The 12,686-nt window shown below is 35.1% G+C and overlaps 1 protein-coding gene across 1 annotated transcript in view; it reads left to right on the forward strand.

Moving 5' to 3' along the window:
- The window catches only part of LOC134266417 (fibrillin-1-like), a 47,824-nt gene that overhangs the window by 23,512 nt on the left and 11,626 nt on the right, over positions 1-12,686 (forward strand). The window contains 25 exon segments of the mRNA XM_062748662.1: positions 41-154; positions 398-511; positions 641-754; positions 962-1,081; positions 1,239-1,355; positions 2,149-2,262; positions 2,564-2,677; positions 3,294-3,410; positions 3,698-3,817; positions 6,745-6,855; positions 7,013-7,132; positions 7,354-7,473; positions 8,223-8,336; positions 8,522-8,635; positions 8,782-8,895; positions 8,992-9,105; positions 9,355-9,471; positions 9,654-9,767; positions 9,978-10,091; positions 10,376-10,489; positions 10,659-10,772; positions 11,119-11,238; positions 11,469-11,696; positions 12,037-12,150; positions 12,465-12,578. Of these exon segments, the coding sequence (XP_062604646.1) occupies positions 41-154; positions 398-511; positions 641-754; positions 962-1,081; positions 1,239-1,355; positions 2,149-2,262; positions 2,564-2,677; positions 3,294-3,410; positions 3,698-3,817; positions 6,745-6,855; positions 7,013-7,132; positions 7,354-7,473; positions 8,223-8,336; positions 8,522-8,635; positions 8,782-8,895; positions 8,992-9,105; positions 9,355-9,471; positions 9,654-9,767; positions 9,978-10,091; positions 10,376-10,489; positions 10,659-10,772; positions 11,119-11,238; positions 11,469-11,696; positions 12,037-12,150; positions 12,465-12,578 (3,000 nt within the window).

Consider the following 12,686-nt stretch of genomic DNA (forward strand, 5'->3'; position numbering starts at 1 on the left):
AATTCTTTATAAACACAATGTTTTCTGAATATTTTTAAAGATATTGATGAATGCTTGCGGAACCCATGTTTCAATAATGGAAGTTGTATCAACTCTTACGGATCGTTTTATTGTCGCTGTCCGAGAGGATGGACTGGGCCATACTGTCTAGAGGGTAAGACTTATATACAAGCTTAAGTTCATCTACACTATCTTCAGAAGTTTGTTAGAAACTGAATCTTGTTTTGATAGATATTGGATTTTTTCTCTGCTTTTGTCTGCTATACAATGAAACTCAATTTTGTGTTACTGATAAATGCAGTGCACTTGTTTTGTTTAAGTAAAGTAAGAAGTGTAGATGGAAATTGTATGTATATGTATATCTTAAATAATATGTATTGTTCACTCTTGTTTTCAGATGTCAACGAGTGTTTACAAATGTCCTGCGCCAACGGAGGAACCTGCATCAACATTCAGGGCTCTTATCAGTGCAGGTGCCCTAATGGTTGGACAGGAAGGAACTGCGAAATAGGTCGGGCTTTACTTTTGAACTAAAATTGTTGATTTTTACTGTAAAGTTGCTTATAAACTCGTGTATAGTGAATTTTGTGCCGTTAATTGTATGTATAACAATCATTTATGGGTTGAGATGTTATTTCAGATGAGGATGAGTGTAAGAGAAATCCTTGTTTGAATGGAGCAACGTGTTATAACACGGTGGGATCCTTCTCTTGTGTGTGTCCTGATGGATTTGTGGGCCTGCTGTGTGGAAACGGTAACACATATATCTGTCAAACACTGAATAAAAGAATTATCATAAAAATGTCATTGAGATGTATATGCATACATGTATCAAAAGTTTTTTTTATTTAAGATAATAGTCAAAATGTTATGTATACTCTCTACCATATACATGTACATGTAAAATTCTGAGCCTATCTTATAGAATTTAGACATTTTATACAATGTACTTATCTTTCAGACACCAATGAATGCCTGCAGTTCCCAGGAATCTGTAAAAATGGGGGCACCTGCTTCAACACCGAGGGGTCCTACAAGTGTGATTGTCCCCCGGGGTGGAGGGGCAAAAACTGTGGAATAGGTACGCATAAAATGATGTGGTGGATCCAACTTTATTGCCGAAACAAATATGAAATAATTGCATAATAAAAAATCGGAATTTTTAATACAGTTTGTAAATAATTAAGTGTATAGGTAAATTATAAGTGGCTTCAATTTTTTTTCTGTTTTTGTTGCAGATGTGAATGAATGCATAACCATGAATCTGTGTGCCAATGGTGCTACCTGTATCAACACAGATGGCTCCTACCGGTGCAGGTGTCCTCCAGGATTTGAAGGCCCACTCTGTGAAAAGGGTAAAATCACTTTTTTCAACATTTTTCAAGATTTTTAAGTTAAAGCAAAGATTTTTTTTTGATGACAAGAATAACTTGACCTCAACCCAAAATCCAGTGCAGATTATTATAGTTTTTGCCTTGCTTTTCAGGAATGATAGGTATGATCAGATGGCGTAAATTCATGTCATTAACAATTTTTTGTAATATTTGTGTCTTTAACAATTTGGTTGTTATCGTATTAATTTTATGTCATCAAAGGAATTCTTAACTGGAAGACTAATTATCTATAATGTAGACTTAACAGGAATTTATATTCAATAGTTCTTTTGCGAGAGTGACTTTCACTTTTATGGAAAATCTGTTTTATGAATGCTTTAGCAAAGAGAGGATTTACTTGAAAGATTCAAAGACACTGATTTACTGTACATTTATACTTGCATTGCCCTTTGAGTATGATACATGTATATGTTAACAAGACAGGTGATGATGTAAAAACAAAAAAAAACAATTTATATCTAGAAGTTGTCTCATACATGTGCAAAGCAAAATCAAGTCAGAATGATGCTAACATAATATTACTGACAAAATTCACCTACATTTAGACTACTGAAAACTGCAGAAATGGAAAAACAATTATGTCTGATCAATGCAGCAGTTTAAAAAACTCTTAACAACTTTCAAGAGCAGATGCTAATTTTCTATCCATATATATCCATATTTATTTAACTGTCAGCTTCCACTGGATCAAAGTTTTTGTGTTTTTGTACATTATTATGATACATATAAATAATGGAATTGGAATATATTGTAGATATAAACGAATGTTTGAACAACCCTTGTCTGCACGGAGCTAACTGCATCAACACACCTGGTGGTTACACCTGTAATTGTAAAGAAGGATGGACCGGGCTCAACTGTGCTAATGGTAGGGGATTTTTTTTTTTTACATATTAATGATTCAGATTTAGTGGAGTAAAAATACACTGAATCTTCAGCACAGTATTGTTCATATCTTTATCTTATCAAATTGTAATTGTAATTTAAGCTAGTCCAAGTTCAAAACAAAAAAATTAAGCCTTGCATGAAAAATATTCCTGAATTTAACTTTCCATAAAAGGACAAAAAGAACAATAAGACTATGCCTGTTTTTAAGGGAAAAAACATTTTTTTTTTCATGTGTCAAGGAAAGTGGAAATAAAGGTCTTACAAATTTTTTTTTATTACAGATACAGATGAATGCCTGAACTTCCCCTGTTTACATGGGTCTACCTGTAACAACACTCTGGGAGGATTTGAGTGTATCTGTGCCAAGGGCTGGGAAGGACCATTCTGTTCTGTGGGTAAGGGATACAATTATAGTTTACAGTTTGAGATGTATTTTATTCATAATATACAAAGAAGTGTACAATATGAATATGCGTTGAACAGCAGGCCAAAGGCCTTTATTAGTTCTCTCCATGAATACAATTATCAGAGGATATTAAATTTTAAAATTTTAAATGTTCAGAGAAATGAAATGACAATGTACTTCCAAAACAAGTGGATGTGTAGCATGCAACTTTCGTAGAAGATAGAATAAAAAATGACATAACAAGTTTTGACCTCAGGGAATAGAACATAAATGCCTCTGCAAATATTTTGTGAAGTTGTTTCCTCTTCTACAGAATTTTTTTTCAAATCAATTTTTGTCTTCCTTTTGTGAGCAGGTTTTCAAGATTATAGCTGCTAGCCTAGCTTTTAGGTTAGATATCTAGGTAATATTGAATGCAATGTATGAACTAATGTTTGTTATGGCTAGGCTAGCATATCGGTCAAGACCATAGCAGCTAAGTAGAGCTAACTAGCTGCTACGATCTTGAAAACAGCCCTAGCCACTTCAGGCCCACTTGTGTGATTATGACTTAGGATCTTTCATCTTTAATGGAAGACCATTCTATTATTCTATATTTGTTGTAGATATCCATTACTGTCTGGATGCCCAGTTCTGCCACGGACATGGACACTGTATCAGTATGCCGGGGTATGACCTCTGTGATTGTGAGCCAGGATGGATGGGACCACATTGTGCATTAAGTAAGAAGCAGGGGAACTATTGCCTTTGGATTCATGTGTTAACGATTGATAATGCCATTTATTCCTCTTTCCTGTTTTTTTTTTTTTTTAAACTTTTTTGCTGTTGAAAAGTTCTGAGTATGAGAAAACACAAAACATGAAGTATTGTCTAAGTGAAATTGTTAAGATTCTAGAAATGAAAGGAAATCATTGGTACAACTGATAGGAGTCTAGATACAGAGCATTTTGCAGAATTGTCCTTTGAATGTTTTTGCTAACTTGAGAACTTTCCCCTGTACATTTAACAGATAAGAACGAGTGTGTGGAGATTATTGATGTCTGTAAGAACGGCGCCACCTGTACCGACTTAATGGGAAGCTATAACTGTACCTGTCTACCGGGATTCAAGGGAGAGCACTGCGACATCGGTAAGGGGGTTGTCAGATGACAATTTCTATGAATTGCACAAATCTTAAATAGGAAAAGAAGGAAAACTGTGATCTGTATTTCTTAAACAGTGCAAAAAGAACAGGGGTTCAAATTTTTTTTTGTCATGGTCAAGTCCAGGACTTAAAGAGTAAATTTTAGGCAAGTCCGAGGAAGAAATTTGAAAGTCCATATTAACCTATACATCATTAAATTTATGTTACTTATAATTTATTTTCATTTGTTGCATTGAATGAATAAAGACTATATGTATTAATATATGTTTTATTTTTCCTCCATAAACTGTCATATAGTCATACATGAGTATTTCAAAAGTACCAGACTGATAGATTATTGGTACATTAAAATAACTTTTACAAATACTCACTACTGAATAAACCATCTGTTACAATACATAGCAGTTAGAATGTGCTGTAAGTCAAAGCTAAAACCGAAATTTAAAAAACTAATAGACTAATTGCCATTTGTCATATAGGAGGAAACATAAGGAATTGCGTAAAAGCAAGAATCTAACCGCAACGGAACATAAAAAGACGGATTGTATTTTCGAAACGTTCGTAATGTTTTATGGGTATTTTAACGACCACAAACCCACATTTTTACGTAATACATTTGAGAATTTGCTTTATTTTTAGCTTTACGATCATTTTTTTAACTTAAAAAAAAGATAAACAAAAAACATAGCCAAGTCCCAGGACTTTGGCGAATTCTAAATGCCGAGTCCGGATCCGGAATTTGTTAGTCCGGGACGTCGGGCTTGAGGAATTTTGAACCCCTGAAGAAAAATTAATAAGAAAATAATCTGTATTTCTACAACATAGTGATATTCTTGTGTTCAAAAATATACATGTACATGTATTTTTTTTTTTTTTTTGCTTAGTTGATATGTATATTTAGGTCACCTGAGTCACTCAGGTGACCTATTGCTATCTGTTTTCGTCCGTCGTCGTCCGTCGTACGTCGTTCGTCGTTCGTCGTATCGGTCGTAAACTTTTGAACATTTTCAGCTTCTTCTCTGCAACCACTGAACCAATTTCAACCAAATTTGGCACAAAGCATCTATGGGTGAAGGGGAACAAAAATTATGAATTTCATGATTCCTGCCCCCCTGGGGCATGAGGGGTGGGGCCAAAACCACTAAAATTAATGCAATCTTTAAAAATCTTCTTCTTTACTCCTGGACATCAAGCAGTCAAACTGTTTGCATGATTGTAATCAGCATTGAGTCCTTTACCAAAATTGTGAAATTCATGGCCCTGGGGTCAGGGGTACTTGTGCTAGGACGGGGCTAAAAAAGTATATAGTGAAAATGCATTATTTCTTTGAAAATCTTCTTCTCTGCTCCTGGGTATTAAATAAACTAACTAAGTACATAGTTATGATGAACAAGAGTGCCTCTACTAAAATTGTTAATTTTATGGCCCGAGGGTCAGGGATTCTGGTGTAAGGGCGGGGCTCTATTGATTATATAGAGAAAATACATGAATTCTTTGAAAATCTTGTTCTCTGCTCCTGGGTATTAAATATACTAACTAAGTACATAGTTTTGATGAGCAAGAGTGCCTCTACCAAAATTGTGAATTTTATGGCCCCAGGGTCAGGGGTTCTGGTGTTAGGGCGGGGCTCTATTGATTATATAGTGAAAATACATGAATTCTTTGAAAATCTTCTTCTCTGCTCCTGGGTATTAAATAAACTAAATAAGTACATAGTTATGATGAGCAGGAGTGCCTCTACCAAAATTGTGAATTTTATGGCCCCAGGGTCAGGGGTTCTGGTGTTAGGGTGGGGCTCTATTGATTTTATAGTAAAGATACAAGAATCCTTTGAAAATCTTCTTCTCTGCTCCTGGGTATTAAATAAACTAACTAAGTACATAGTTATGATGAGCAAGAGTGCCTCTACCAAAATTGTGAATTTTATGGCCCCAGGGTCAGGGGTTCTGGTGTTAGGGTGGGGCTCTATTGATTTTATAGTAAAGATGCATGAATCCTTTGAAAATCTTCTTCTCTGCTCCTGGGTATTAAATAAACTAACTAAGTACATAGTTATGATGAGCAAGAGTGCCTCTACCAAAATTGTGAATTTTATGGCCCCAGGGTCAGGGGTTCTGGTGTTAGGGCGGGGCTCTATTGATTATATAGTGAAAATACATGAATTCTTTGAAAATCTTCTTCTCTGCTCCTGGGTATTAAATAAACTAACTAAGTACATAGTTATGATGAGCAAGAGTGCCTCTACCAAAATTATGAATTTTATGGCCCCAGGGTCAGGGACTCTGGTGTTAGGGGGGGCTGTATTGATTATGCATGTATAGTGAAAAAACATTAAATCTTTGAATATTTTCTTCTTTGCTCCTAGGCTTTAAGCATATGAACTACCTATATAGTTATTAGTAATCCCTAATCTTCAAGAATTGTAAATTTCAAGACCCCAGGGTCAGGTGTACCATAGAGGGGGGGGGCGCTTAACTAATAAACAAAAAAATGAATGAATTGTTTGAAATGTGCTCCTTGGTATTTATCAAATATTTTTGAAAAGCAAGGATGCCTTCCAAAAATTGTGCAATGTGTGGATCTAGGCCTAAGAGTAAAGGGTTCATGTGTGGTAGCGGCACAACTGATTATTGCTGAATATTACTGATTTGTTGAAATGCATTTTTTGTTCCCCTACCCTGCCTTTGGGTATTAAGCAACCAAACTAAGGAACTGTTAAGTGTATAGTTATGATGACCAAATTGTAAATGCTACAGCATCTGGCTTAAAACATGGATCAAATTCAATCACTGGAAAGTTGTTGAATAATGCTCAGGTGACCTATAAGGCCCATGGGCCTCTTGTTTATTTTTTAATATTTGGAGTATTAAATAGTATAAATGTCTCTATGTATTTATTATCTTGTATTTTAGAGCAGTCCTGTTTACACACACCCTGTCTAAATGATGGCCAATGTATCTCAAGGAATGGAATCTATTTCTGTAAATGTACGGACCTCTGGACTGGAGAATACTGTGACACTCGTAAGTTAAAGCTTTTATTGTGTTGATTCAAATCAGATACATTGTTATCAAGCAATGTTTTTTTTCTAATAAGCAATTTTGCCATAAATTTTATTTTAAACTTTCAAAATTCTTCATTTTTGATTGTGTATTGTCATAAAATTAATTTGTTTTGTAGCTGTGAATATATGCACGGAAAATCCCGATATTTGCCAGAATGGGGGCACCTGTAATTATCTTGGTGCTGCGTACGAGTGCATATGTCCTCCTGGGTTCACAGGAAAACACTGCAGTGAAAGTAAGCTGAAGATTAAAAATTTTATTTAAACATAAATTGTCAATGAAATTGAAAAGCGAAGCAACAATTGGGAAAATTTTGAATTGATATTAAATCAGACTCCAGTTGTCTGTCAGAGGACAAATATCTTGTGTTTTATTATTCAAAATTCTTTTATTCCTTATAATGTAATAAGAAAAGTGATGAGACATTTGAGTAAATTATGTTTTTTTCCCTTTCAGATGTGAATGAATGTAAAGCTGACGTATACCCCTGCTTTAATGGAGGCACCTGCTTTGATCTGTATGGAACTTATGAATGCTTCTGTGCCAAGGGATGGAGTGGGCCACAGTGTAACAATGGTAACTTAGCTTTCTTTTCAAATAAACACCTATTTCGCCTTAGAATTCAGGGCTCGACATTAACGCTTGTCCGCTTGTCCGGTACCAATGAAAAACAATTACGGACAAGTGAATATTGCTGGGCATTGTCCAATTGGACAAGTGATTTTTCATGTAAAGAAGTCTTTGAATAATAATAAAAAAACAACTATTGATTTAATTGATAAGTTTATCGAATACAAACGGAAGCACATAAACCCCCTTCGATCCCGATATCAATCGCTATGTAAGTTGAAGTTTACACTTGATCGGGATCGATATTCACTAATTGCATCCATACCATTGCATGGCGTGGATCTTGCGATGTTTGCCGATTTGGAATAAATCTGATTGAATTACAGATTCACTTGCAAACAGTTATGTTGTTGTCAGGTCAGGTTGTGTAGATAAAATTTTGTTTTATATGTGTTTGTCTTTTTTATCAATAACAAGACTAATAAATCAAACGTTTAATTTATTTTCATTTATGTAATAGTTTTCAAGTTGACAGGATAAGATATTCAATGAAAATTTTTTCGGACAAGTGAAGTTGAAGTTCGGACAAGTAAATATCTTGGTCACTTGTCCGAATGGACAAGTGGGGAAAAAAGTTAATGTAGAGCCCTGGAATTAGTACATGTACCGATATTTCTTGAATTTATGTGTTTGGTCTTAAAATTAGTAGAAAATATGGAATATTTTCTGACAGTCTGTAATATTTTCTATTCCAGACACCAATGAATGTGACAGTACTCCCTGTTATAACAATGGTAAATGTATCAACACAGAGGGTGGTTATCTTTGTGAGTGTACACCAGGCTGGATGGGAAATCAATGTCAAAGAAGTGAGTGGAAGTTACATTACTGAAACAGAAAGACAAAAACTGTTGACTGATCCAGTGTTTTTGTAAATAGACCATTGTCTGGGTAAAATCTGCAATGTACCGATGTTATTTGTAAACAAACTATTGTTTGGGTGAAATTTGCTTGCTATTTTTGGACGTTAATTTTCTTTCCATTTTAATGACAGACAAAAATGAATGCCTTAACTTCCCCTGCCTGCACGGTGGGACTTGTAGAGACACGATTGGTTCATTCAGATGTACATGTAAAACCGGCTGGACGGGGGACATTTGTCAAGATGGTAGGAACCAATACATGCTCTGGTTTGATATTTTCAAATTATATGTGTATCATGCCTTAGGACTAGACCATGGTTGTTGAAACTCTATGGTGATATTCCAGTGTAAAGTTTGTGATTTTAATTGTTGTGTGATTGTATGATTTCAGATGTGAATGAATGCCTGAACAACCCATGCATTCACGGTGGCATCTGTAAGAACACAAATGGATCTTATATCTGTGAATGTCCACAACAGTACACAGGCAAAAACTGTGAATTAGGCGAGTATTACTGAAGGAACTCAAACTTGATGAGCATTGAAGACAAGAACAATGATTATAGTATTTTGATTTACTGAATACTCTTCATTTTTATAGACCTTGATGAGTGCCGAATGATTCGATGCCAGAATAACGCGACATGTCAGAACTTGGATGGATCATACCGCTGTGTGTGTAGGGACGGATTTGAAGGAAAATATTGTGAAAAAGGTAACCTTTAATTATGTATAAGAGCTACTTCTGTACTGCTGTAATATTATTGTTAATCTTGTAATTATAAAAGAGAAAGTAAATTTAAAGATTCTTTTTTCATGTTTGACCTGTATATGATACCTCTTCATGTATCAGCTTTATACAATGCATCTTTTAATAATACCTAGTTATCTGATTCAGCTATAGATGCATGTATGTAAGGAAGACTAATAAGAATACTTTAACTTTAATAATGCTTTGTTGTAGATATAAATGAGTGTCTGACCCTCAGCCCCTGCCTACACGGGGGGACCTGTGTCAACCTGATGGGAGGGTACAGGTGTGAGTGTCCCGAGGGGTGGATCGGGAAAGACTGCAACAGAGGTGAGAGGTTAAAGGAAGTCACTGATACGTTTTGTTAGATACCTGATACTGCATACACAGCAAAAATTCTGAGAGACCTGGAAAAAGCTTTAAATATTTATATGTATCGGAGCATATTTTTGATACATGTAGATTTGAATTTGATTTATATCACATACTGATATTTTGACATTATTTTGTAGATAAGGATGAGTGTATGTACTTCCCATGTAAACACGGAGGTACCTGTATGAATAACGATGGATCGTATCAGTGCATTTGTCCTCCTGGATTCACCGGACCAACTTGCGAACTAGGTCAGTGTTCCTAATTAAATAAATTTCTATTTATAGTTACCACAAACATAATTGCAAAGACTACAAAGAAATGGATTAGTTTGGCAATTCATTTTCTTAAGCAAGAGAATTTCAATGATTCCATAAAAGTATAAAGAGTACTGAAGTTTTTGAAAATATTTTTTTGAGAAATTGAGTGCCAATGATTAAAGATTGTTCTGTATCTGACAGATCGAAATGAATGTGAAAAAAATCCCTGTCAGAACAACGGAACATGTAGGAATACACACGGGTCCTATTACTGCGAGTGTAGTTACGGCTGGCAGGGACCCTTGTGCACCGATGGTTAGTAACATTGGTTAAATTTGTTTACAAAATTCAATTGAAAGGGATATAATTTTGGTGATGAATTTCATTGATTTTGTGATTTAAAATTGATTATTAAATTTGGACTTGAAGAATTGTTCATTTCAAAAATTAACCATATTAAAAATTTATTTTGGATTTGATTTCATTATTTGATAAATGTTCTCGATGAAATAATTAGATTGTCATCCCTAATGAATATTTTCGCTTTGACATGTAACATTAGGGTATTTGATCGTATCTGTTTTGTTTTTTTCTGTCAGATATTAACGAGTGTAACCTGAACCCGTGTTTATATGGTGGGACCTGTATCAACACACCTGGTTCATATGTGTGTCAGTGTAAACCAGGACGCACTGGAAAAGACTGTAGAAACGGTAAAGGGTTTTCTATATCTTTTTCTTTTCATGCATATGCATGAATAACAAATAAAAGATGAAAGAAGCTTGTTTTCCTTTTTTGAAATCACTAGAAAAAGTTAACTTTTCTTGATGGTTAAGTTAGAAACAAGTTTTGTTAATGATTGTGATAATCTTTAACCTTCAGACACCAATGAATGTGAGAGAAACCCTTGTCAGAATGGAGGGACTTGTATCAATACAGATGGCTCATACACCTGTAGATGTACTCAGTACTGGACGGGAGAAAACTGTCATATTGGTAAGTTAAATCAGTATGTAAAATGCTTCTCTTGTAGTTTTGCTCTCAATTTCTATAAATTTGCCATACTAGACTAAAGTACCTCATACAGGGTTTTGATTTCTATGAATTGTATTGCCATGAAAGTGAAGATATTGGATGTATGAGATTTCCTTTGAAAATATTCCTCCTACAGTTTTGGTCCAATGTTCAATACTTCCACTAAGATGCATAATTCTATGCATCATTTCTAAGTTGCCATAGTTATTTTTTTTTCTTATTTTAAAGATTTTCTTCCCAAAAGCTACAGTAACTCCTTTTGAAATGACTTTCCAGTAAAGTTTGAGTTTTTTAACATTTTTTTTAGATGTGAACGAGTGTCTCCTAGCGTACAGTGTGTGTGAACATGGTGGACAGTGTATCAATCTGGCCGGGAACTACACCTGTAATTGTCCAGCGGGGTGGACGGGGCATGGCTGCCGTATTGGTCAGTAATATCATGTTTTAATCTGTCACTTCACAGTGATTGACTTGGAGATTTATAAAATATGATGTGTAGACACATTATCAAATAATACTGGAAAACTGTGATTTTAAGTCACTTCACAGTGATTGACTTGGAGATTTATAAAATATGATGTGTAGACACATTATCAAATAATACTGGAAAACTGTGATTTTAATTATCAGTGTAATCATTGTAAACTTTATTTGCAGATGTAAACGAGTGTTTGATGAACCCCTGTATGAACAATGCGACCTGTGTGAACACTGACGGTTCCTTTATCTGTCGCTGTCCCCCAGGCTGGATGGGCCCCACCTGTAGCGAGGATGTGAACGAATGTCCAATGTTCCTCTGTAAAAATGGTGCCTCGTGTCAGAACACCCTGGGAAGCTTTGTGTGTCAGTGTCTTCTAGGCTGGGAGGGGCCACTCTGTGATATTGGTAAGTAGAAGAGTCAAGTTTTCTGATATACAGTGAAACTTATGCAGAGGCCTGTTCGACAGAGCGAGCGCTTGCGAAAATATTTATCGGAGTATAAGGAAATTTGGTGAGCGCTCAAAAACGTTCACTCTGTTGAACAGGCCTCTGATGTTGAGTATTCTGTTATATTGCCTAATATGGTCTAAACTTTCATTCCAATTTAGTTGATTCAAGTGTTATCCAATCAGGCCAATTCTTTGGTACGATGATAGTACCTGCATTAGACAAGTTTGACTGTATATATATCTTGGCCTTTTGACTTGCTGGAGAATCACTAACATTTTATTCTATAATTGTACAGATATCAATGAGTGTCTGCGGAATCCTTGCCTCCACGGCGGTCGATGTATTAACAGCCCCGGCTCCTTCTCCTGTCAGTGTAGTGAGGGATGGATGGGAGCTCTCTGTGACGAAGGTAGGAATTACAATTACTGTAGAAACATGAGGAATTAATCAATTTTGCAAGAAGTACTACTGGGGAAATAAAATTACTGGCTTTTATTTTGATGGATCTGAAATTCATATACGATTGTTGACTCACAAAATTCATGTTCTCGCAATATGAAGTTAAAGAGCCATTCCTTGATAGAACGTACTCGCACACAAAAAAGAAATTTTTAGTATTACAAAATATGAAACTAATTCTTCATGAAGGTGTTTTGAAAGGTATGATTGCAGTAAATAGCAGTTTTATATTACTCTTATTTCACTTACTTTTGTTTCTTGTAGATGTAAATGAATGCTTGCAGTTCCCTTGTCGAAACGGAGGAACATGTAAAAACCTTGATGGCTCTTTTGAGTGTATCTGTCCTCAAGGTTACTCTGGAAAACTTTGTACAGGAGGTAAGGGTACAAATTTATTACCCCCCTCTGTCTCACTCTTTCTCTCTTTTAATTTGATTGAATTTATATATATAGAATTTTTTTATAACTGATTTTGCTTGTTTCTTT

The sequence above is a fragment of the Saccostrea cucullata genome, unplaced genomic scaffold, assembly GCF_032062105.1.
Source record: "Saccostrea cucullata isolate Sc308-1 unplaced genomic scaffold, CSIRO_AGI_Scuc_v1 ctg1069, whole genome shotgun sequence".
Taxonomy (NCBI): domain Eukaryota; kingdom Metazoa; phylum Mollusca; class Bivalvia; order Ostreida; family Ostreidae; genus Saccostrea; species Saccostrea cuccullata.